Consider the following 26,287-nt stretch of genomic DNA (forward strand, 5'->3'; position numbering starts at 1 on the left):
GCATATGCCAGTCCAAATAAAAAACAGCAGTAAAAATCAGAGTATTCTCAAAGGAGTTATGAAGGACAATAACAACATACTGTAAGCACTAGCCTGCAAGGCTCAGATCAAAACAAGAGTTAAGTCTGCAAGAAAAAGAATATTCTCCCCCCTCAAATGAATCAGGGTTCTGAATTGAAATACAGAGTTTTATCTTCCCTTTCTGCTTTTCTGCTGACCCATTTTGTTATGTGGGTTAGGCTTTGCCTGCAGGGACACAGATCATACAATGCAAGTCACTGGGCAAACTCACCAAATCAGGCTTGAACTCTCAGTACACATGAATAGCAGAGAAAAAAGGTTTAGGATTTTGGTCCAAAACAGATAGAAATTTTAAATTCTACAAGCAATCCACCATTGGGAGGAAAAAATGAGCTTACTGCTGTCCATGCATAATGTTACTTAACTTTTAACTGGGGCCGATTTTGCACTTTGATTCAATAGTTAGCAGATTAGGAAAAGAAAGTCATACTTCTTTTTTTTCTCCCAGATCCAGGATCTTACACTAATCATTTTGGACTTATATTCCATGTATTTTATGAAATGTGGGTGCCATGCCTGTGCACATTTTTGATACAACTATATTTTGACTTATACTCCCTATGATAAAATATATCTGAGATAAGGAACTGAGACATTGCCTAAGCTCTAAAGAGTTTAGCTTTTTGGCAATTATATTGCCAAAACCGAATTTTAGGTAAAATTTGAACTTTTTTGGTTACATTTGATTATTGCAGAAAATCATGCTTATTTTCAGAGAAAGCATCTTCAAATATTTTTACTGACTAGATTATTTTTATGGCAAAAAGCAGAAGTCAACTAGTTACCTTCTCATAAATAAATTAATATGATAAGGTTGCATAGTATTTTATAATGATAATTGATAAATGGTGATGATTTAATTGCACTTCCTCTAGTAGTAATCTTAGAATGCTCAAATGAAGTTCCTATGATTGGCTTTCTTGTGAGTTAAATCTCCCTGGAGTCTTCAGTCATCCCTTTTCTACATCCGGTGATAACTTGCTTTAGCTGTTTTAAATAAGACAAATCAATTATAACACACAGCTGTTTAACAAAACTTCTAAATGTTGCTACAGGTCTCTGTGGGTATTTCCTGATGGCTTATAATGACATCAATTTAGCACACCTGGTAAGATCTGTGTGAGCTGGAAGTAGCTTAATTCTGCAATGACAGGAAAATTAAGGAGTATTTATGGATTACTGTTGCATTTCAGCACCATTGCCAAGTGTGATTTTAGCTTCTTTTTACAAAGAGTCAGATAGGGAATTGCAGACATTGCATGCCCCTATCCTGAATAGTTTACTTGTAACTCGGCGAGTGCTTTTGAGACTCTCCTGTATTAGTTATTTCTCTCCACACATTCTACACAAAATAATATCTCTTCACCGTTTTGAATTAATGGATGCTAAAATGTACCCTTTACAAGAAGCTCCCTTCCAAGTCTTTGTAGCCTTTCCTGACTGCAGACAAACCGAGCTTTCCTCGGCTGGATTTTCCTGTTCAGCTTCCCCCATACCACCACGCTGGGTAACCTTCCAGGCCCCTCTGCTGCCAGCCTCGGTGTTTCACCTGACCGCATAGCTTTTTAAAAGTACTTACTAAGCCAGTTATATATCAGCCGTAAGAGCAAATAAGAGATCTAGATGTTTGGAAGAGGGTGGGGGGGAGAGAAAAAGATATGTCAAACTGATAGAGGTTGCAAATAGGATGAAGGTAAAAATAACACTAAGGGTTCTGGAGAGATTTCAGTTAATAGTGGAAAACAAAACAAAGACACGTTCTCCAAAAACTCAGGCAAATGTATCTGTCTAAAAGAAAGTTGCAGTAAATGGGAAGAAAAGTCTAGACAAAAGAATGATGAAGTAAGTCATCATGGTAATGGATGGCAGCAAGGGAGACAAGCACTCCTCTCATGCGTACTCCGATATTCAGCAGAGGAGTCCAGTACAGTTTTCGGTGAATACGTAGTGGCATTGCGTGAAACAGCTCACATATAATGGCCCTTCTTTGTGTAACTGAACAGCAGATCCACCACATTAAAATCCAGCTATGATATAGCAGAGGCTTAGTGAGGTTGGCAGCAGTCCAAAAGTGCCATGGTCAAATGCTAAGCGATGAGGCAACGTGTAAAGAAAAAAACACAAGGATAGGAAAAAGGTTCAAAAACAAAGATCAGAGTAAGGAATGGAAATGAAACAAAGGAGAAATCTTCCTGATTATAAAGGTGAACATATTTTACCACATGGTAGTGCATGATTTAACAACCAGGACTTTAAAAACCAAGGATAACTAAAGTTTAGTTAACCTGTAAAGGCTACATTTTACCTTTTATAATTTTGGAAATCTCTCCCAACGTGAATGGGAGATGTGAAGCAGCAGAAGGTGACTATATGGTTATAGCCAGAACTTCTGTCGTCAGACTGTGTGGTATTAGGTCTTTGCTGTGGAAGCTGGAAATACAGAGGCCATAAGTACCTGAGAATATCAGATTTTCTCCTCTAATTTTAGAAAACTGCTTTTCAAAATTACAGCCTGGTAATCATGAAGGTTTAAGAGCATAATAACTTCACCAGATACTATATACACACTTCCATATAAGCTATATGCATTATTGCATGCAGCAGTAAAGCTGCTTTGAAAATTTTAATGTATGTCTAATGGCCAAAATTTCAAATAATAATTGAACTATTTAAAAATATAAATAAAGCACTGAACAGAGATGCTCAGCTGTCTTAGTGATCCATGTCTACATTTTTCTATAAGATAACTAGTTGTCTGTGAAGAGTTGCTGAGATGACAGTCTTCAAGACTGAAGCCCTTTTTTGTTAGAATGGGTATGGGGTAGGCATTGACAGTACATTAATTTTCATCCTTGTGTGGCTGGGTGCTCCAAACCTGTTTTGAAGTACCTGCATCAAGGACCAAGACAATAGTGTAGTCTCCACATGCAGTTGAGTTATTGTTTTCTGCAGAGAATGTGAGATGGTACTGGATTGGTGATGTATGCAGTCTTCTATTAGAAGGTAAACTGCGACCCATTTGTTTCCCAGCCACCTTCTGAAATTTAATAGTAGAATATTTATCAGATTGAAAAAAATGGGCAAAGACACTATTAATTTTCCATTCTTTCTTTGCCCTGATGGGTATTTATAAAAGTGTATACAAAGTAGAACTACTGCAACAGGGGGAAGTGAAGCATTCCTGCTTCAGAATGCCGCGTAGATCAATGGTGAACTGCTCTCCTACGAAGTCAAGAGATTTACTCTAAGTCACACAGAAAAGAAATTTGAATCTAGGTCTCTTGTGTCTCAGGTGAGCTCTGTACTTGCTTGTGGTGTAAAGAGGAGGTGTAAGTGCATTCTCATCTTTCTTTTGGATATGTTTGTGCCAGACCTGCTTTGGTGGGCATGCTGTGTGAATGCCTACGGGCTACCTGCATTGCTGTTGCAGACATACTCTGAGAGTCATATCAGGGCGCAAGCCATAAAGTGGTAATTTTTTCAAGATGTAGTTGTTTATGCACATGCCCAAGGACAGAAATGTGTGGTTTTTTTCCTGTGGAGTGAGAGACAACACTCTGAGAAATGTGCATTTCTAAGGCAACGATGAAGCTGAGTAATAATTTTATGAATTTTAGATACAAGCCCTTGAACATAGGTGCCCAAGTCCATTTTTGATTCTTGTCACTCGTGCAAATCCATGTCTTTTTTTTTTTCTTTTCCTGCATGGAAGCAAACGAGCAAGAGAATTTTAAAAGCCGATTAATGTACCTGATCATAGTCAGTACAAAGTATCACCAAAAATTTTAACAGTGTGATGTTGTCATAAAGCCTGACCTTCCCCTGAAAAAAGCAGTGTCATAAACACAACCAAGTATATGTGCTAAGGCTTAATCAATGCTTAGTGATGATGGAATGTAAAATCAAACATCCAAGGATAGAAATTAAATTGCATTATTACAGGAGGCTCAGCAGTTGAAAAACTACCCAATAAAACAAGAATGAAAGCTTGGTGACTTGAAGGTCCTGCAGAAATAGTTTCAAAAACTAATCTTGAGTCAGGACTCTGAAGGATTATGGAAGTTACAGAGCAAGCACATGTGTCCGTACATCCCTCCCCTCCTGCCCTTTTTAACCAAAACTGTTCAGATGCAGTTACTTCTGTTACCGAACTGTGACTTAGAGGTGTGTGGGCAGGGCGCTCCCCCCAGCCACAGGAGTGGGCACATTTCATGTGTCATACCTTGGTTCTGGATTTGCCAACAATAAATCAGCATTTTGCTTGTTTAGTGCATTGCTGTCGCTCCAGAAAAAGACATTCAGATACTGACTGTAAATGCAGCAGTTTGTCAGGACAGTGCAAATCTAAGCCTTGGCATTATATTAACTCAAGTCTTCTGCTGGTCTGGAATTCTGCTTCCAGAAGAGTGCAAAAACCTTCTGGATTCTTAAGAACGAGAAGTTTCCTGTGGTTGCATTGATTGTGGTGTTCTGCCACTCTGTCTTCTGATAAAACCTCTTTTTCATGATCCTCTTCTTCATGGCACTGCAGAAAAAATAAACCTAATGGTCTAACTTATGAATAGGGATCTCTGCAAATACACTTTCCTTCCAAGTTTATTTTTCCTTTGGCGTGTTCCTGCTGCTCTGTAACCTTGAATAAGTTTTTAAATATGGGCTCACCTTGAAATAAAAAGTGTGGACTGTTGATGCCCATGCTAGTCATGAGGACTGAAGGCGATTCTGCTGGTTTCCTTCTGCACTGTTCATGCATCATCAGGTGTGGACTATTCAACCCTTTTCTGAGTCCTCATCTACAATGAATAAAACTTTCCATTTTAGTAAATGTGCACTTCTGCAAAAAGGGGTGAGTTAGCAGCTCTGTCCCACAAAGTATTGATCTTAAGTTTCAGAATAGTAAGTGATAAGAAATTCTCCTATGTCTGTTTTTTTCCCTCAACGTTTATATCTCAATTTCATCCAAATGAGGTGGTTTTCTTCTGTCATTTGATACTTAGCAGGTAGTTGTACTGTCATCTCTGTTATATGTCCATTCTGTCATATAAAAAGTAGCCAACCAAACATAAACTACCAAAATAACAGCACGTATTATTTATACTACTTCAATAATCCTGGCCATTACATCACTTAATTTATAGCAGTGTTAACAGAAAAATCAATAAACATTATTTCTAAAATGTCAGGGATGTTAATGGTGTGATTTAAAAAAAAGGAGAAAGATGCAAAACTCTGAACAGAACACATTGATATAGTGTTGTAGAGGCACATCTTGCTGAAACTGTGGTAGGGAGGATTTAAATCATTATGGCTCAGTCATCTTGAAAAATGTGTGTAGGTAGCTATTCTTAGACATATGAATCCTTCTTGCCATATTGTGGGATTTTGCTAAGTGGGAGAGGCTGTACACAGTATATCTTAACAGAAGGTTGCTAAGATTGCTCTTAAATAATTTTGAGTCATATCACCAGTTGCTATGGATCCCCTGCTAATATTTTTGGAAAATTATTAGTACAACTTCCTGAGGAAAGGGAGTCTTACCAGTGTAGACTGGAAAGCTGTTTCAAAGGGAAAAATCTAAGAATGGGAAAGCTGGGAGGATATTTATTTCCAGCTAAAATCTTCTGTGATGTATTGAACTTCTGTGGTTCAAACCAAGTGGTAGTATTGTACAAGCTAGCAAGTAAGTTTTAGTTAGTAATGTGTAGCTGCCCTACAATTTAATCATGCTTTTCCCAGTAAGACTTCATGGACATAAACCTAGTCTGACTAATTTCAAAAGAGGAAAAGACCAAATAGTGGACTAATACTAAATTATGTAGAATAAATACAGAGGCTTAATGGATAATTTACATTTAGAGATAAAAAGCAGTAGGAGGATTCTTGCCAATTTCTGGGGCACAATTCAGGACAGACTTTCAAGTCCTGGTCCTATTGTTACTTGAGTTGATCAGGTATTCTGAAATGAAGATTCAATAATATTTTCCACACAGATATGTAATTAATTGAATTAATTACAATGTGATAGTATTGATTCTCTTGATTCTTTTCTACTTCTGTAGAAAAACTGTTTCAGTGCTACACATTGCATTTACAGATAATTTATCTAGCAGTGGCTTTGCTCCCACAGAGCTTCCCAAGCAGAGGGAAGTTGTAAGAGCATGTTCCGTCCCTGATCTGGCATTTCTCCTTCTAGGCTGAGGTGGGTTGCTCATCTGTCTTCCCCCTGCCGTGACCTCTAACAATTCACTACTAGAATGAAGCTGGTTACTGAACATTTCCCCTTATTGAACTTTTTTTGTGAGAAATTCTAAAATACACAACAGCATTGATTACACGATATGAAAGAAGTGGATATTATATATAACACATTCAGCTCCATTTAACAGGCAACTGGTATGGTCACAAGGTGTTGAAAACTTTACAACAGTTTCCCTTTTTGTTTTCTGCAGCAAGGGCTTTTGGTCAAGCTTTTTGGCAGATTTTTCTTTTTTTTTAAATAAAAAAGCAGTATATGTGCTATTTAAATGGAAGTTAGGTATCCATGTTAACAGAAAGCAATTTATGTCTAAGCACCTGTGCTCTCAAGTTGTGAAAGCAGATGGTATCAGCAGTTCAAAAGCATTTAGACAAATTCATGAGACCAGTTGTCCATAAATGGATGTAAAATTACCAGGCAGGAATGAGTCCTCCGTTATCCTTAATACAGCAGACATGCTGGAGCAGTGGAAGGGGAGTGAACCACAGGAAGAGGCCAGACCTGTGTTCTCCCAAAACAGCCATTCCAGCTGCTGCTATTGGAGACAGGATGCATTGCTAGATGGACCATTGGTCCAATCCAGTCAGGCACTTCGTACATTTTTAAGGCAGTCTGAGGTTCAAAACAGAAGGTGAACTCTCCCAAGGAGATCTATTTACTCCACATGGTCAGACTTGTGGGTGAAGCTGTATACAGTCTCCAAGGCTCACGAAGCCAGCTGAGAGTCCTTGATGTCAAAAGTCAACTGGAGTCCCTTTTTGACTCCTCTTTTTGTATATTGTATTTCTGACTGCATAGCAGCCTGATTCAAGAATAAGGAGAGAGACCACCCAAAATCCCCCTGCAGAGTGGGAGCTATGGCTCCTGTAGAAACGGTGGATTCAAGCTTCCACAACCTGTAGCTCTTCTGTGCTCTCAGAAGAGAGCTTGGCATTTCAGTCCTGTGTTGACTGAGATGCTGATGTGATCAAAGCCTTTTCTAAAACTCCAAATACCACTTTCATCAAAGCATTAAGCTACAGTCCTGAGACAGCACTTGAGCCTTGCAGGAAGCGGTTTCAGTGTCCTTGTGCTGTTTTCTGTTGCCCACCTTTGTTGTGCCAGCAATCGCTGTTCTGGTGGTTGCTAATCTGTGTTCAAACCTCTGGCTCCACCATACTGTCTATAGAGATCCGTAAGTACCTTGGGCAAACTTGCGACAGAACTGACTTTTAGGTAGTAAAAAGTTTGTAGCATTATATGGAATCTATCATGAGGAGAATTACCAGGAATATTGTCAGTCCTACCCTGTCTGTCCAAGAACTTTGGATATTCAGTTTCAATAGTGATTCGGAGTACTTGGTCCAACAAATGTTACTTCAAATGATGGGTAACATGAGATGCCTTGACTGGAGGAGGGGAGCACAGACATCTGCTGCTACAGGGAGAGATGATGAACAAAGAAAGTCTTCCCTTGGCCTGAACTCAAAACGAGGGTTGAGTCACACTTCTACGGACACGTCATTGCCTCCTTATATTTGATATAGTTCAATTAGTGTTCTGCTGCTCTGCTGCAGCAGAAATTTGCTTTCCATTCATCACCTTGTGGTACTCGTCCTTCCCCTGTCTGTTATAGCTATCAGTCATACTACCTTCTTGATAAAACTGTGAAGAGGAGGTAGGAATATATGCTACCTCATTTGCTGGTTATGGTATTTCAAACTCAAAAGTCTTAGGAATCTCTCTTCCCAATATCTTTTTGTCCAGGAATTCCTGGGATTATAAAATGAACCCTTTTGGGACACATTTGTCAAATGCCAGTTTGGATTTTTTTTTCTTACCGTTTTTTAATCAGGGTAGGAAATCTGTCTCCACTATCCTTTCCATACTTCCACAGCTTGTTGTTTCTTTCAGTTTTGCACCTTAGATGAATCTCTTAACTTAAGAACAGATTTTAAATAGTAATTAATTAAGACTATATGCTACATAACTAAAATGGTGACAACTGAATTAATCTTATTTTGGCAAGCATGGAAGAAGAATCATCTGTTTATTTTCTTAGGAAAATGGCTGAGATGCCATTTCTTGACAATGTAACTATGGTCCTTCCAATTTTAACTATAAAGTTTTCTTAAAGCATCCTAAATGCAAGTTACATGCGTGTGAGAAGTTTAAGCTTTAAAAACATGGTTTTGTCTGAGCATCACCTAGTGCTTTGATTCCTCTTGTTCTTAAAATTAATAATTCAAACCTTATTCTATATATTTAAACATATAAATATATAAAACTAATTTTTATATAAATGTATAAATATATAAATATATTTTATATAAATATATATATTTTAATATAAATATATAAATATCAGCAGTGTTGTCTATTCTTGATTAATGTTGTGTTAGTCCTGCATTACCTCTTAGGTATGCCTTTCAAGGATATTGTTTTAGCTATTCAATTTTTAAAAAAATAGTAAAATTATAAATTATAAAAAAGGATCACCACCCCCTTAAAACTGTAAATAATCTAAAATCAGGCAGATAAACTGATTCTGGGGATGAAATATGGAATAGGTTTTGGTCATATAGTTCTTATAGTTTGTATTCTGTTGTATCAAGTATTACAATAAGAAGTTAGCTCTGCAGAAAAAGTGCATATGCACATCAGATCTTATGGCAGCCTTCTCTGTTGTTATCATTGTCCTAGTTATAGAAATCCCTATGTGGAGAATATATTTATCTTTTGAATACACCTAAACCAGGAAGGGCCTAAAGATGTAAAGTAAAGTAAAACTTCTGATATAAACCCATTTCCATCTGCCACCCTTGAAAACAATTCACTTCTGGCACACTGGCTTTGTCTGTGACTTTCTAACTTGCACTGTGCGTTGTACAAGAGAAGTAAAGCTGTCTTCAGAGGTCGTGGATGGAGGTATTATTCAAGTTTTGGATGCACCCTGGTAGTTGTGATATAGCTTTAAAAATAGAAAAGCAAGATTGATGTTTTTGTGGCATCGAACTGTAGGCATATTCAGCTGTCACATTCAGCAGAAGCTGCAGCTGTCAACGTAAGTAGCAGTAAGTTAACTGTATAGCAGTGATGTGTGCATGGAGCATGGTGGTCAGAGCTCTGTCCGAAGGAGAAGACGGTTTTGTTGCAGGCGGTAGTCAAGAGGCGGCATTCAGGCTGTGATCAGCCAGGCTTAATGACATTAGTAGGGTTTTGAGACATACTTCATGAAAAGAGCAGTTTGTGCCATCAAGTGTTTGTTTCTTCAGAACCTGCATTTCCACCTTCGTGGCCATGATGGATTTGAAATAGCAGGTAGGTGTGGTTCATCTTATAGATATTCTGGCTGCGTTAAGTGTCCTCATGTGTTTGTGTTGTAGGATCTGCCAAAGCAACTCCATTTTCCTTAGAAAAACTTAGCCATTTGATTAATTACCTCTTCAGCTTGGACTTCATATTTGATGAAAGAAGGATAGGATCCAGCTTAGTTGGCTGTGTGGGGGTTAGAAGTAGTAAAAGTATTAATAAAAACTTGTCACTGAAGTTAGTTGGTATGTCTCTCAAAATACACAGGGAGCAGATGTATGAAATCATAAGGGCAATTGCAACTGCTCGTCTGCGAAGAACAACTTGGGCATAAATCAAAATCCCTCCGCAGCCTTCTCCTCCAAAAACAGGATCAGTAATGACAGAAATTTGCTTTTTTGGTGTAGTTTGCACTTCTTTGCCTCATCAGGGTCCCTTCAAGTTTTCCCTTGCTCAGTACCATTGCAGATTTATTTTGATTGTCTAAGAAAATGCAGGAGAACAGCGGTAGTTGCACTTTCATAGTCATTCTTCAGCACCCGTTACAGACAGAAGTAGGTTGTTTCATCTTCAGCGGGCTTAGCAGTGGGAGTGCTTCTCTGGGTTTTATGGCAAAGTTACAGAAACTTTCCTCAGTTATATCAGTAGGATGACTTGGCTTCTGCCTGTAAATTGAAACCAAGGTGATGATAAATATGTCACCTGTCCCAGGTAATAAACTGTATCCCATGCCCACTAGGATAAATGATTTTTTTGGAGTTGATAGCTATTACAGCAAGCACATTTCTTTCAACAGCCATTTTGCTCTGTCTGAAATTTTTTTAAATTATAATTTCTCTGTAACCAATTACTATTACTAAGGCATTATTTTTATGAAATGGCTGCATTAATAGAAATGTTGTGGCCTGTGTCAGTAGGATGGAGAAGCCCTATACAGTTAGTACTCTAACAACGGCTTTATTACTATAATCTATAACTTCTATCAGGATGATAAAAGTTCTCTGCGTAATTACAGTTCCTTAAAGTGGCGTCTGCAACATAGTGATTCCATAGTAATAGAGTTTCTGTCACAGTAATTCCATTATTAGAGGAAAATCTTCTGTGAGGACAAGGGCAGAGAGAAAAGTTTGGAACGTTTTTCTTGTGACAGCTGTTGCTGTCCCGTTGCTTTTGCAAGCACTATTACTGGTCCGTGTAAACACAATGTGCACATACTAATGCAAAGGCCTCAGTTTCACTAGCCCTCATTCATAAAAATGTTACTCACTTTTTACACCCGAACTTGAGCACATGTGTAATTTAAGCATAAAGCAATCCCTTTAGCCTCAAGTTCAACACAGTTTAAGGTCCACATGTGCACAGATACTGTTCTGGTTGTGGGGCATGCTGTCAATCTGAAGAGCAAAATTTTATTACTTTCTTTCTGATCGAGTAGAGTTAGATTTTATTAACAAGCAGGCTATTACTGATGTATATAAAAATAAGGAATGAAAAAGATGATAGACTGTGAATTCAAGAACATAAAATACTTAGAGTATCATAATCTTCTGTGAAGGATTTTTACTTTTTTACTTAAAAACAGGCATTTGTTTCAGTAAGTGTGGTTAAAAATCAGTGAAAAGGGAAGAGCATGCAACTTCTTTATTCATTGCATCACTATTTCCATTTCCCTAAATGGAAAAGATTATGAGGGACATGTTTTGTGTATCCTGCCTTCTTCTGACCTGATGAGTGGGGTTGTGAACACAGCTGGGAAAATGTCTGAAGAGAACTGGTCCTGGCTATGGTGTTTGGTGGTAGTACCCTGCATGAAAGTTGTGACACCACTCCACGAATTTATTTTTGCAAAGCAACATCATGCAAACTGGATCAGGGAAGAGGCAGTTACAGGCACAAATCCCTTGCACTATCATAAATAGAGAGACCGTAAACGTTATGATGGATGCTCGAAGGCAGTTTAATGTAGCACTGGAGAAAATAGAAGCCATTACTACTGGAAGAGCTCCAGTTGTGACAGAGAAAATAAATGGTGCTGTTACAAGAGATGTACTGACAACAAAATACCTGCTGGCTGGGAAAGAGCAGAGTACAGTACTGATACCTACAGGCAATTACCCGTTACCTGAAGTCATGTTTATTTTTAATTTAAATCTGGCGTGGATAGTATTTCCTACACGCACTGCTTGATAAAATGACATAATCCAATCTGACGAAGTTTTAGACTTAATTATACTTGTACTTGGGAGCTACCCACTCTTTGCCACCGTTCAGATTCACATCTTAACATTTCACTGTGCTATAGGCACTGCACAGGAGAGGGAATGAAGTTAGTTTTTTACATCTTAACTCTTGATGACCCTGTGAGGGACAGGCCAATTTCATTAGTAAATGATGACAGGACAGGTGAAGGATGGTTCATCAAGCCTTCACATCCCTGATGGACCTTATGGGAAGAGGCCTTCTCACACCACATAGAAAAAGCTGCTGCTCAATTGAAATGTTTTTCAGTCCTCTGGGAGCCTGTAGCATTCATTTTTTTGTTGTTCCCGAGGGCTCAGGCACACTTTGTAACATAAACCTCAATGAAAGAGGTTTAAGCTCTCCAGTTTAACCTCACAACCAAGGCAGCTCAGCACGTGTGCACACTGGTTATAGTTGTGCAGCTAACAAATACTAAGCTGTTGCGTTGCCAGTGCTCTGTCACGTTCAATCTTGTGTAGCACTCCTAAACAAAAGTACATTCATTTTCAAACTACCCAGTGAAACATTTCACATCTTTCATCCATCCATCTCTTGCATGGTTTTGTATGGGAGGAGTTAACAACTACAAAATGGGTACAGAACATCCTTACAAATCTTTCTTGAAGTAAAAGAGTTCTTTCTACAGAAAATAAATGAAGCAATATTTTGAGCTTTCAAATTCACTGGAGTTAGTTGTGGCCTGTAAAAATATAATTTCCCATGAAAGTTGGGTCAGATTCAGAGGAATATGCAGGTGGATGATAGACTTCAGTGTATGGTGCTGAATCAGCCTCATAGATACAAGATCATAGATAGATACAAGAAAATAATGCTGTTGATTTCCAATAAACTGTGTGTCCTTGTATTACTGTCCAGAAGAGTGGTGGGCAACCTGCAAATGGGTTCTTGCTGTATAATGCCAGCGAATAATTGTGAGAATTAACTTGAAACTCTCACACATTAGTATCTAAAATGCATTGCTATGTGACTGATGGGAAAAAGATTAATTATAAACTAAAAGTGGGAAGACTCTTTTTATACTATTTAAAGTGAGGCTTTTTTTTGCATGAAGTCCCAGTAGGACTTTATGTTTTTCATGTAACTGGCTCATGGATCAGGCTAGCTGAAGGCTAGTATTGCTGCCCTAATATTTTGCTCAGGATACTTTTCACTGCGTGTGGAATGTCATCATTCCACTGCAGCAGGTAGTAAATATGCGCATGAAGCTGATGCAGCACAAACTTTTCATTCATTCTCCTGCTTTTGGTAGTGTTTGAGAAGGATGTGGAATTCATCATACTGCAGTCACACAGCCCTCTCTCAGGGCATGCCATGAGCAGCAAAACTGCGAGTTTTCCTGCTTTTCCTGACTTCAGAGCTGACCCACAGGGACCACCCTCCTACGGTGACAAGATAAACCACCATTTTCAGTTCTGGGCTCCTCTGCAGCAGCTACCAGCAAGGGCACTAATTAATGGCACTTTGACTGTGCGAAACCTGACAATTGCATATACAGCCGTGGTACAGTAATGAGTTCTAGCTGCTACCAGCCCAGGCCAAATCAGAACTGGTGACCTGGCAATGAAAAGGCTCTGTAGCCCATTACCAATTCTGAAATCATTCAGGGCTTTGAGAACTCTTGCATTTTTACTGGCAGCTGTCCGGTACTTCCTCCTCAGAGCTGCTGTGTCAGTGATTTAACCTTGAGTATACATTAAAGCCTCATGGGGATGCCATTATGTACAGGATTTGGAATTTAGGATTTGACTGAATCAGATCTGATGCTCTCAGAGTGTTTTCCCTGATGCTCAACAGCTTTTCTTCCCTGCCTCAGCCTTTTCCCTTTTTCGAGGCTTCTGCTTAATGGGTCTTGGCTCAGGATTTCTTTTAATCTCTTGTACTTTTGTGTTTTTCCTGTCAGTGTGTGACATACTCCTGTCTTTCAGGTTTTGAACAAACTATGGCATTCTTGCAGTTTCATCCTTTTTGTTTAGGATAAGAAAGATGCATGCAGCAAGGTTATTGAAAAATTCCCACTTTGCACACAACTATTTTGCATGACATCATGTCTGTGGACTTCCAGTGCTGAAGGATCTGTGGAATAATGAACTTAAGTTTCCTGGATCAGAGGTAAACATATAAGTGACGGTTCTCAGCTTTCAAAAATACTCTGCTAAATGGAAACCAAAGCAACTCTTCCTGAATGTGCAGACATGCAGCTGTAGTGCACATGCTGTTCTCAGAGCCTGGCCAAGGAGCGGCAGGAGTTTAACTAAACCCTTGGGTCGTTTTGTTGTTGCCATTGAAAATTCTGTGGATTATAGTGAGATTTACACCACACTGGCACAGCTGTTACTTCAGGAATTGTATGAAACAACCCTTGATAATGCAAAGAACAAGGAGACAAGCTAGGAAGAAGGTTTGACTAACCAAGACCAACTGTCCTCAGAGCCTTCCTATCAACCCAGAAACTGATAGCTGGGTCCTGTAGCAAAAGCCTCTCCCTTTACATCTGCTGGATCCGGAGGGGAAGAAGAAGCCTTTCCACCTGTTCAAGAAGAATGGAGGAGAAATTGCAGGGAATTTGGAGTGTGAACAGATGTCACCACAATCACATGCTCGTAAGTCACAGATTGATGCCGAAGGTGGTGGGACCAAGGATGTTACCCTTTTGAAACACTGAGTGGCAATGCACTCTGCTTTTTCATACGGACATCTAGTTGTTAGTTTGGAATTTTTTCAGTGTCACTCTGTCATGTTGTAAGAAGAGGAAGGACTAAAAGAATAAAAATGTGGAATATACAGTTAATAGGCAATTTTAAAAAAATCAAGTCTGGCCTCCATTTGTCACTCACTGGTGGTTTGCTGAAGCAAGAAGCGCAGGACAGAATCAGATACCAGACAACAGGATGGTTGGGAATGAATGAATATTCAACTTTGGGAATTATCTTTATGTCTTGTTCAGAGTGCTAAGTCACTTAAAGCCCAGATTATCACCTCAGTTCTTTTTGGGAGTGTGTGCTACCTCTTTATGCTCTTTCCTTGTGTAGGGGAGCTGGCTGAAATGGCTGCTTAATCTACTTTTTTTTTTCTTTGTTTAATAGTTTTATAAATATTGTTAACTATCTTTTTTGCTATCTCTGAGGAATAACAGTGGCGCAATCTATGTATTTGCTAGAATTATTTGGAGGCCTAAGCTGATTTAAGATAGCAGATAATTAGTATTTTTAATCCAAACTGCCACTTTTTCTCAATGGAAAACAGCATCAGTTCACTTTTACCAACAGCAGATGGTAGCATTCTTGTGCAAGTTATCTGTTTGCACTGCAATGTAAAACAAAGCTTTCTGAACATTATTTTTTGTATGTCCTGAAGTTTCTGGAAGTGTTTTAAAGTTGTCTTAGACACAAAATGATTGATCCTCATGAGTACACTTTCAGCATAAGAACCAAGTGTGCTTCAGCTGTAAGACACCCTGATTAATAATACGGAACATTTCCTGTTTGCTGAATGTGACAGGCCAGGATTTGTTTTTTGTTTCTAGGCAAGGGGTTGGAGAAGGAGTTTTTGCTGTTTATCAGGAAGACTTACTCTGTGAGCATTTTCTCTTCAGTGCAAGCAGTATACCACATGCTAAAAGATGAAATGCCATCACAGAACTAGGGGAGTCTGGCCACAACTGTTATCAGCTTGGACAAGGGAAATCTGTGTCGGAGCATAGATTTAGTATTTCTTCTTTGCCATTGAGAAACAGAGCCACCACAAGACGCACATCTAAGTAAAAGGGTCTTCACCCAGGAGAAAGCACCCAATCACATTAATCCTCGTAGTCAGTCTCTGCTGTGGCTCTGCTGAGTAGCGTAGTGCAGCCAACCAGGCTCGCATGGCTGAACGGGGAACCTTTGCAGAGGTGGTGATGCTGCAGTTTTCTCCGTCGTGGTCCATGCCTGCTTCTCCCCACTCTGCTGCCTTGTGTTGTGTGCTGCTCAGCTCCGGCAGCCCTCAGCTTAGCGACATCCCAGCACAGTCTGTGCTCAGCTGTGAGCAAGCTATCATGGCGTTTCATATTTGACATCTGAAATCCCTTCTAGCCATTCGCTGCTGTGCTGTTATGCCTCTTATTGCGCGTGAGGATGAGGTGGGATTTGGGTTTTTTGGTGCAATAGTAGTAGCAGTGACCTCAGCAGCATTAAAGGAAAATCACTTCCATGGGGCGTGATGTGTGAGAACGTCAGATATGCTGGTCTTGTGGTATCACCCGTGCAAGAGCTGATGAGATCACTGTTACAGCTTCGCATTGAGTGCAAGCTTGATAAAGTCAGAACACGTATTGAGCACCGGCTGGAGATGAAAGCTTTATGGAGCATTGGATTGACTTTTCGGCAACACCATGTGCAGCGTGAAGGTGTAGACGAACAGACAGAGTCTTATCATGTTGTAGGGAGTGTGTCTGACTGCAAACTTAACTGTCACTAAATGAGGACAGTTTTGACTGGGCTTCTTGAAGAACAGCCGTTTTAGGACATTTTTCTGTAGAATAGGCTGAAACGAGGATATGCCACCTAGTGGAAGTCGAAGCCACTGTGAGGGCTCCTCCTTCTTCCTTCTTGCTCCCCCTCACAGGCTCCAAATAAAACTCTGTTTACTTCCCAAGTCAGTTTGAGCAGATACAAGGATAGGGGGTCAAGGATCTTAAAGACCTTTTCCATGGAGTGGATTTGTTTTAGGCATTACATTCGATCAGATACTTGCTTACACAGTAGCTTTGCCTACTTGCATTCAGGTAATGCTAATAAAGTAACCTGAGCTACTTCAAAAACCATTATGTTTTAACTAAAACAGTGGCATAGCCTGGTTGGTGATCTCATTTGCCTTTTAAGAGAATATGGTCTCAGATATTAATTTTTCAATGATTATCAGTAGAAGAGCAATGTGAGTTGGATTCTGAAATGACAAAAGTTGCACCAAGGATTAATTGGCCCCTGTTTTGTCTTTTCCAAATGCAAATGGTGTCTTTTCTGTTTTCTTCTTGCATAATAAACCAACTGATGTTCCCTCTTAGGAGCATCCCTTACTTGGGCAGCCATTTTTTGTTCTGCACCCCTGCCGGACTTATGAATTCATGTCTTCTGTACTGACCGGTTCACGAAAAGAGAACAGGTGAGAAACAGTACTGTGCCTTGCAAAGCTTTATGCAATGCAGATAAAATAAATCAGCCGGGAAGTAGAAATGGTCAAAACATCTTCCTTGGTCCAAATACAATAAGATTCTGGATTGTCACCTAGGGGCTGAAAGTTAAAATACATTTGGTATAGGTAAAGTGAAAGAATAGCCCCGTCTGAAGTTATTTTATGTCTGTCAAGTGTGTTTGCAATTCAGAAAAGGTTGGGGTAATATGTTTATGGTGCTTTTTTGTTGGTTTTTTTCCCCCTAGACACACAAATTACATTATACTGTGGCTCAGTACTGTAGGCCCAGTTGTGGGTCTAAATCTGCCCCTGAGTTACGCAAAACTATCACCTGAGAAGAATACAAATGCTGATTCAGCTGAAAGGTAAGAGAAAATGAAATCACCTTTTTTCTCTCCCATCCTCCTATGAAATTAAAAAGATCAGCTGGATAACTGGTAAAAACATTATCTTCTCCTTTGGAGCTGTTGGTTTAGTTCGTTTAGGACTCACTTGTTGATATTTTGCTTACATGGCTGCTTTATTGCCTTACTTTGCCATGAAAATTTGCACCGAGAGAGATGTGCTTGGCACATTGCTGACACCCTTCATGACTGTCAGAAGGTCCCTGATGTCCTGAGGTCTTTCTCAGGTGTGTAAAAGCATTTTATGGTGGTCCTTCCAGCACATGGTTGGTAGTGTGATCTAGCATAACTCTGCTACAATAATTTTAATTTCATCTCTTTTTTCTGTTTGATGTTTCCATTTCAGACCTCTGAGCTGAAGGACAGATGATGGTTAGCTGTAGTAAAGCTACTGCAGACTTTCCTAGAGATGAAATCAAACAAAGGAATCCTTCCCAACTGGTAAGCAGTGCAGTGTGGAAAGATGAGTGTTCATGGCTCTTTCTCTGGTAAGAACTTGCCTGGTTACAATGGAAGACCTGAGTTGGCTGCAGTTATGATGACAACTCTCAAGCACCACCAAGACCTGAACTCCCTTGTGATTTCAGTGGCTCCATGAAGTCACTCATTTCCTACCTCTGTTTTACTGTGGTTATGGCCGTAGTACACAAATGCACAAGCCTATGGTTCCTTGATACAGAGTTGAGATGTGGAGTTTGGATCTACTAAACTTATCTACTAAATGTCATGTCTCTAGAAAATCTGCACCATCTCTGAGGATATGTACAGCAAAATACTTGTAGGATGTGGCTTAAGCTTGTGGCAATCGGTGTATGATTGAGACTACTTCGCCTAGGGACCACCTTCTCCACCACAGCCTGATGCACGGACCATCCCTGGGTTCCACACCACGCACAGAATATCTTAATCCGAGGACTGAGTTATACTTCACTGAGAATATTTTGTGTACGTCATGCATCAGGGAACAGACAGGATCAGGACTGTAGACAGAGTACTTACAGTCTACATTTGACTGAGCATGTACAGTTCTAGAGTTCAAGGTGCCTCATGCTATCGTATGAGAACATCTGTCTTTTCTGTGCTTCACTGCCTCCAAAGGAAGCTTTGCCATACCCTGTGGGAGTTACTGTTGTAGTCAATTAGTATTTCTCATTGTACTAGTAGTTGTTGTCAGGTCTGGTCCCTATCCTTCAGTCTTTATGCAAGCCTCCTGGGACAGCTGCTGAATTTTGAGCAAGAAGGAATTGCATAGTAGTGCAATCAGTGAAAAACAGATTAGAAGTAACTTCCATACAAGTCATCTTGGATTCTTTCCCAATCATGTTTTATTTGCAGTATAAACCAGACCACAAGTCCTGAGCAGCTGAGATGGAATTACAGATTTTACTTTATACATTCAGCAACATGTCACTTGCATCCAGAGTCCAACGTATGCCACATCAAAGCTGGAAATGTGAAATGCATCGGGTTTCAGATTCTGGGTTTTCAGATATTTTGATTGGTTGCATATTTTTAACTTACATCATATGTTATTGGTGGATTGAAATACAGTGCAGTCTTTAAAATTCCATTTGTGCAGAATTCTTTTGCCAGCCATTTGGAATTAATAATGAAAGCACATAATTTATTCCATTCTGCATCATAACAACCTGAAAAGCCATTTTTCCATGTAAGATTTATAAAATATGGCTTTCCGTTCATGTACCGTGACAGTAGCTACTTTTAACACTTTTGGTAACACATGCTTGATAATTGCATCCATAGCCCATTTTAAAATTTAAGGGAGACTTACACAGGAGGAAAAACAAAAAAAACCCCAGATAACAGCAGTTTAAAGAGCTGTTAAATGTTCATCCCTGCTCTGTGATCTTCATTCGTGATACAGTGGAACAGAGGAGGAAAAACAATCAGCCCTCCTCAGCTGCCCTGCATTGCTAAGCAGCTCTCTGACAGCTTTTCCTGCCTTTATCCAGCACATTGGCACACTCACACCGTGATGGCTAGCCCTTGGGACCTTTATTCCCTGTATAACTTAGAATTGGCCTCAAGTAGCTTTATTTAAACCAAGGTCTGAATTAGCTCCTGCTGACCTTAGGATCAGGGAAGTGGAAAGGATTGATGGAGTTGTTCCCTGTAAACCATCAGCACTGAATGCTGCATCAGCGTATTAGAGGATCAGTTATGCTCATTTTCCCACAGCATCACAGATATTACCCAGTAACTGCACTGAGGGTTGAATATACAGAAGAAATTCCACTTTTAAACAATAGAAATAATAAAATGCAATACTGAGTACAGAGTGGCTTTGGAATAACTTCTAGCTGAAATGCTGGTTTTAGTGTTCTCATATACTGGACAAGAGCTGTTCCTTGGTAAAGAAGAAAAGAGCCTGGAACAACTTTGAGTATTATTTTCAGTACTAGAAGATTCAACAGCTAAGATGCTGCTGTGCAAGATTTATAGGCATAGTTTCATGGGCATTTCTTGGAGACCCGCTCTTCCTGTTTCTGCCTTGGAAGGAGAAACTGTGGTACAACAGTAGTATTTGTAATAGGATTTGGCCAGTTGGGTTTCTCCACTATAGGCAAGACTTCTTATTGCAAGTCTGTGAAGTGTCATTGCTCTACTTGGAATGTCAGCATGTCATCCATGTGACACTGTACATCGGGCACTGTAACTTACAGATTGTAAGTACAGACAAAAGAAAGCAATCATTAAATAAGTCTGGGAGAATATACTCTGGTCACTTTCTCCACTCCATCAGCCTTCCGTTGCACCTTAATCTCCCCTTCTTTTTTCCAAGAATTACAAGAAAAGTGGAATTTGTATGTAAAGAAAAAATAAATATTTTTCTTTTACATGGAGGAATTCTCAACACCCATTACTTTCTACCTTAATTTATCATTTGTAAACAAAATGGAGTATTATTTGGACAGGGCATCGCACATTGTACTAGACTTAAGATTTCCTCTGTCAGAGACAACCCGAGGCACTTGTCTAATGGATGGCTGCACACAGCGGGATACTGCTCTGTCAATGTCCTGACAGTCATACTCTAACTCCCAGACGCCTTCTCCCAGCAATTGCTCTACCTCCTAGGTATCTTATAGCCATACATTCACTTGCCTGGACACCCAGGTTGTTCCCAGTTTTATGTAGTTGTCTCTGTCTTGCTTCCTTCCCGCTGATAACACCCCTCCAAATTCCTCTTCAGTGCCTTGACCTTGTCCCCACAGTTACTGAGACATGATGATAATAATGGTGACCATGAAACTGACAAGGAAACTGACAGTTCCCCTGCCCTGCTACACTTCTTAACCCTTTAACACCATAAACAATGAAGTAAAAGAGCAGTGTCATCATCAGTGTCAAACGTTTCCCTGAAATTTGTCCAGAATACCACTAGACAAAAATTCAGCTCAGTTAGTACAAATACACTAAGCTTAGATTGAGAAACAAATACAGTATAACATAAATATTTGGGATCAAGAAGAGATATAACCCTGTCTAGATATCTGCTTTCTAAGGGCTTAAGTGGGAGGTGGGCATCTAATTTCCCGTTTACATCTGTGCCTTAATGACTTATAGGGTATTTTATACAGAATGTTTATGTACAAAAACCCTATCTTATTTCAAAATGAAGTTAGTTGCAGTAGTATTTTGTAATTTTATTTAGCATATCTATTGAAGATTCTTAGATCTGAACTTGCATTTTGGGTACATCTGAAATCTTTCAGCCTACCACAAAGAAAATTTCCAGTTCCAAACAGTTTTGTAAATTTGCTCAGTCGTTCATCCTTGCTAATCTGGTAAGACATATTGAGGACCATTGCTTCTGGGGACTTCATTTTAAGAGAACTGACTCATACCTGCCCTTGGTTACAAGAATTAGCAAGAAGAATGAATTTTCTGTGTTCAACTACGCCAAAAATATGCTTTGCTTTGGAATGCAGTTGCTACCTACATAATCTCTTGTTTGTGTCAGCATGATCAGGTTAGAATTTAACCTCCATCTGGTGTGCCAGAAGGTTTGTAGTTGGTTGATTTTGGTTACTGAAGAAACATTCCTTCAGTCAAATTGCACGCTTGTTTTCACAACAGTAAATGTTGAGCTAGGTAATTAAAGCTGAATATAGTGAAGTAATCAATATAAAGTCCATGAATTTCAGCAAAACTTTTTCAATAACTTTTTTTTTTCTATTTGCTATGACTATGGTTTAATTGGTTTAATGAGTTTGTTTGGACATCTGTACGTATATTGCATAGCATTTCAGTTCCAGCACAAAGGAAAAAAGGTTGCTCTTTCCTCTGAACTGTGAAGTTACAACTATTTCCTCCAGAATACTCTCTTCTAGAGCACAGTGTATGTATGAATATCTGTGCATATTTTTAGTAACCTGTAGGCTTTTAAAAGTGTTTCAGAGAGTTTAGAGAATTTCTTAGCAATAAGTTCTTACTTTCTAGAATAAAAAAAAGCGTATCTGAATCTCATAGCTGCAAAACTGCCATGTCAAGTAGCGGCAGCTTTAATTCCTAAATTTAAAAAGCCAGGCTGATACAGAGGCATGCCAGGAGAGTAGCCTTGAAGAGAGTAACCATGTATTGACTGCTTGGGAAGAATTAGGAAGGTGTCACACCTGTTATCTCTATGTCCTAGATTTCATTAGAGTGTTGAAAAACACTGTGCCACAAGGAAGCTTTCCCTTCACCACTTGAAAGCTTGTTGTAACTGTCACCTTCCAAAGATGAATTTCAACTTAAGGCGAAAGATCAGTTTACTGCTGTGTTTGAAAAGAGAATGGTTTTACAGAACCGTGCCTTGAACGCCTTTTTCCTCAAGCCTGTTAGAAAACAACATGTTTTCCTGTAGTATTATTTTTCAGTAATGTTAATACAGCACTCTAGAAAAGGTAGTCCTGTCTAAAAAGATTAGGCTGCGTGCTTTGTGCGCTGCTGGGTTCAGCAGCAGAGTCCAGATGCAGTGAGATACTATTCAGGTGCTTCCTTTCCCCACCTTTGTTGCTGCCCAGGTTAAGCTATAGATAGAGAAGAATCCCAGTAAGGAGATTTTCACCAGCAGTCGTCTCAATCACTGGGAACAATCCCCAATGTCTCTTTTGGAATACATCACCTTGAAGCACAGGGGCTGGTCTTAATGATTTTTACTTCTGCTGAACAAGCGCTGCAGTTGATGCCACTCTACTTCCACGGGCAGGTAGAGCCCACAGCAGAGGAAAACACGGGCTGAGCATAGGTGGAAAAAGATTTGACAAACTGTGGAAATAAACTAATCCTTCTTTCCTTTGCACCTGATCCAAATTAAAGTTCTGAACTTAATTTTGGTGGATTCCAGCCAGGCCTTATTCCACCAAGCATTAATTGCTTCTCCAGGGCTTGTAAAGGTCACTCTCCTGCATCCAGCAGTCAGGTATTGTTAGCTTCATATGATTAGCCAAGTCTTTTAATATTTACACATGCTTTGCTAATGAATTGGAAACATGGCCTGCTGTATCTATTGCACGAGTTCACCTCTTCTCTGATCTCTGTGCATTCCCTTCTGTTATGGAGGATTTGGGTTGTATAACACATAGTTTCAACGCTTCATTATTAGGCTGAAAACCCCTCATCACCTGGTGACGAGGTTTGGCTTGGCTCATCTTCCTTTGACTTCTTTCTACAGTGTACAGATCACACAAGTTATTCCTGGGCGCTGACAGAATCCACGGACATGTTTGCTAGAAGAATCCTGGTGCCCAAGCGTTGACTAGACGTTATGTGTTAAACATGCTTGTAAAACAAATAATAAAACACAGCTCGAAATGTGCAAGCTTTAATAACATCGTGCTTTCCTTGTTTAAAAAAAAGTTTAAAAAAACCCAACCAAACACAAAACAAGCCCCTAATTCAACCAAACCTGTAAAATGTACACATGCTTGATGGAGTAATAAGTACCTGTGTTCTTCTCTTCCATGTTTTTGAACTAACAAGGTTTCAGGTGAATTTACTCCTTAAGCTCTTTTGCCTCTGTGTAGCATCTAGCCACCGTTTAGGTACGCAAAGGCAACAAGGTAGTAAGTGTCCATTTTCCTAACAGGAACTCATGGAATCGGTTCAAAGCTACGTTTCCCATTTCGAAGATTTCCTTTGTTAAAGTCCACATAAACAACTTTTTGGCTTACACGTTTCACGTTTCAGTTTTTCCCCTCATTGTACTGATAGCAACATCTAGTGGCAAAATTACCTCATGACAACGCCCTACTTCTGGAAACTGGTCTAGTTCCATTTAAGCCCCGGTAAATCTTCATCTCCTCTACTGAACTGACTTTAGAATTTGAAAAGAATTTGAACCACGGGGACTTCGATAGCCGTCGTCACTGGCTGCAGTAAAATCCTTTTCTTCAAAGGAGTATCCCTGGCAGCCTTACTAATAATTTCTGCCACGCAGGAAAAATCAAAATAACAAACCCAAACAAACTCAGTTTGCTGTAATAACAAAACCAAAGCTGCTGATTTTCTTTGTTGTTGTATCTCCTGTGGAAGTTAGGCTGGAATCCTAACACCAGCAGTTGTGTAAGATAACATTTGCATACATAAGACCATGATTTCTAGATTGAACGAGCTGACTGGGATCTGGCAGTTCCACCAGGAACTGCTGTCAGGTCTGCAAGCTGGGAGTTGTAGAATCATAGAATTATAGAATGTTTTGGGTTGGAAGGGACCTCAAAGACCATCTAGTTCCAACCCCCTGCCATGGGCAGGGACACCCTCCACCAGCCCAGGTTGCCCAAAGCCCCATCCAACCTGGCCTTGAACACTGCCAGGGAGCCAGGGGCAGCCACAGCTTCTCTGGGCAACCTGTGCCAGGGCCTCACCACCCTCACAGGGAAGAATTTCTGCCTAACATCTAATCTAAATCGACCCTCCTTCAGCTTAAACCCATTACCCCTTGTCCTGTCACTACACTCCCTGATAAACAGTCCCTCTCCAGCTTTCCTGGAGGTCTCTTCAGGTACTGGAAGGCTGCAATTGGATCTCCCCAGAGCCTTCTCTTATCCAGGCTGAACAATCCCAACTCTCTCAGCCTGTCCTCATAGGAGAGGTGCTCCAGCCCTCTGATCAGCTTCGTGGCCTCCTCTGGACTCTCTCCCACAGCTCCATGTCTCTCCTGTACTGGGGCCCCCAGAGCTGGACGCAGTACTCCAGGTGGGGTCTCACCAGAGCGGAGTAGAGGGGCAGGATCACCTCCCTCGACCTGCTGGTCACGCTGCTGGACACGCAGCCCAGGACACAGTTGGCTTTCTGGGCTGCAAGTGCACACTGCCGGCTCATGTTGAGCTTCTCATCAATCAATACCCCCAAGTCCTTCTCCTCAGGGCTGCTTTCCATCCGTTCCTTGCCCAGCCTATAGTCATGCTTGGGATTGCGTCCATGTGCAGGACCTTGCACTTGGCCTTGTTGAACTTCATGAGGTTTGCATGGGCCCACCTCTCCAGCCTGTCCAGGTCCCTCTGGATGGCATCCCTTCCCTCCAGTGGATTTACCCCACCACACAGCTTGGTGTCATCGGCAAACTTGCTGAGGGTGCACTCGATCCCGCTATCCATGTTGCCAACAAAGATGTTGAACAGTGCCAGTCCCAGTACCGACCCCTGAGGAACGCCACTTGTCACTGTTCTCCACTTGGACATTGAGCCATTGATCACAACTCTTTGAGTGTGACCATCCAGCCAATTCCTTATCCACCGAGTGGTCCATCCATCGAATCCATATCTCTCCAATTTAGAGACAAGGATGTCCCGCGGGACAGTGTCAAATGCCTTGCACAAGTCCAGGTAGATGATGTCAGTTGCCCTTCCCTTGTCTGCCAACCCTGTAACCCCACCATAGAAGGCCACCAAGTTTGTCAGGCATGATTTGCCCTTAGTGAAGCCGTGTTGCCTGTCACCAATGACCTCCTTATTTTCCATGTGCCTAGTTCATAGTTCAGTGTTCAGGTTCGCTCAGCTGGCAGCTTCCAGTCTGACTGTATTCAAGGATCACCTGAAAAAAATTGGTGACGTTCTAGCTGTTCTGCATGTAATTGCGTACCTGATTTCTCTCGTGTGTACCTGCAGTTGGTTTGACAGATATTATTAGTAAATGTAGCTGTACTGATGGCAGCCAGTGCTTTCAAATCTGGCGGTCTACTCGTGTGGTTCTGCTCCTAGGTGAAGGCCGGATCTCAGAGAGTTTGTAGTGAAATATGCATGCATCTCTATTATCTGCTACCTCCAATTACTGCATATGTATTCCAAGTTTCAGAGAAGCATTAGATGGAGTCACAGCAGATGTGATAAGGACATATCTGGGATTTCTGGGCATACAGTAGCATGGTTGAAGTTACTGTGCATAAACAATAGCTTTGATTCAGTGAAGCTGTAAGAAATACTGGGCAGATGTAGAAGATCCTCAAAATCCATCCACATAGCATTTTGAGTAAAAAGAGAACACATCCAGAACATGCATATGATTTCTTGCATGAAAGAAAAAAATTACAAGCAGTTAACCCTCCACTATCCAGGAAAGCAGGAGGGCTAGGAAATGAGAAAGCACAGATAAAACAATGGCAATACTGGGTTGTGGTGGGTTGAACCAGGCTGGAGGCCGGGTGCCCCCAAAGCCACTCTGTCACTGCCCCCCTCAGCTGGGCAGGGGGGAGAAAATATCACGAGAGGCTGGTGGGTCGAGATAAGGGCAGGGAGAGGTCACTCACCAGTTACCGTCATGGGCAAAACAGACTGAACTTAAAGAAAAAATCACCTCATTTATGACCGAGCAAATCAGA

At 40.5% G+C, this 26,287-nt stretch overlaps 1 protein-coding gene across 5 annotated transcripts in view; it reads left to right on the plus strand.

Annotated features, from left to right (window-relative positions):
• Positions 1 to 23,297, plus strand: part of ATG10 (autophagy related 10) — an 87,854-nt gene extending 64,557 nt beyond the window's left edge. For 3 of the 5 annotated variants that reach the window (XM_054810803.1, XM_054810804.1, XM_054810801.1), the window contains exons 6-8: positions 16,932 to 17,029; positions 17,305 to 17,424; positions 17,810 to 23,297. In XM_054810803.1, coding sequence (XP_054666778.1) covers positions 16,932 to 17,029; positions 17,305 to 17,424; positions 17,810 to 17,822 — 231 coding nt within the window. In that variant the 3' untranslated portion in view covers positions 17,823 to 23,297. The remainder of the gene's footprint in view (positions 1 to 16,931; positions 17,030 to 17,304; positions 17,425 to 17,809) is intronic. The other 2 variants (XR_008574742.1, XM_054810802.1) reach the window with 2 other exon arrangements.
• Positions 23,298 to 26,287: the final 2,990 nt, after the last annotated feature.

This window comes from Grus americana, chromosome Z (genome assembly GCF_028858705.1).
Source record: "Grus americana isolate bGruAme1 chromosome Z, bGruAme1.mat, whole genome shotgun sequence".
Lineage (NCBI taxonomy): Eukaryota > Metazoa > Chordata > Aves > Gruiformes > Gruidae > Grus > Grus americana.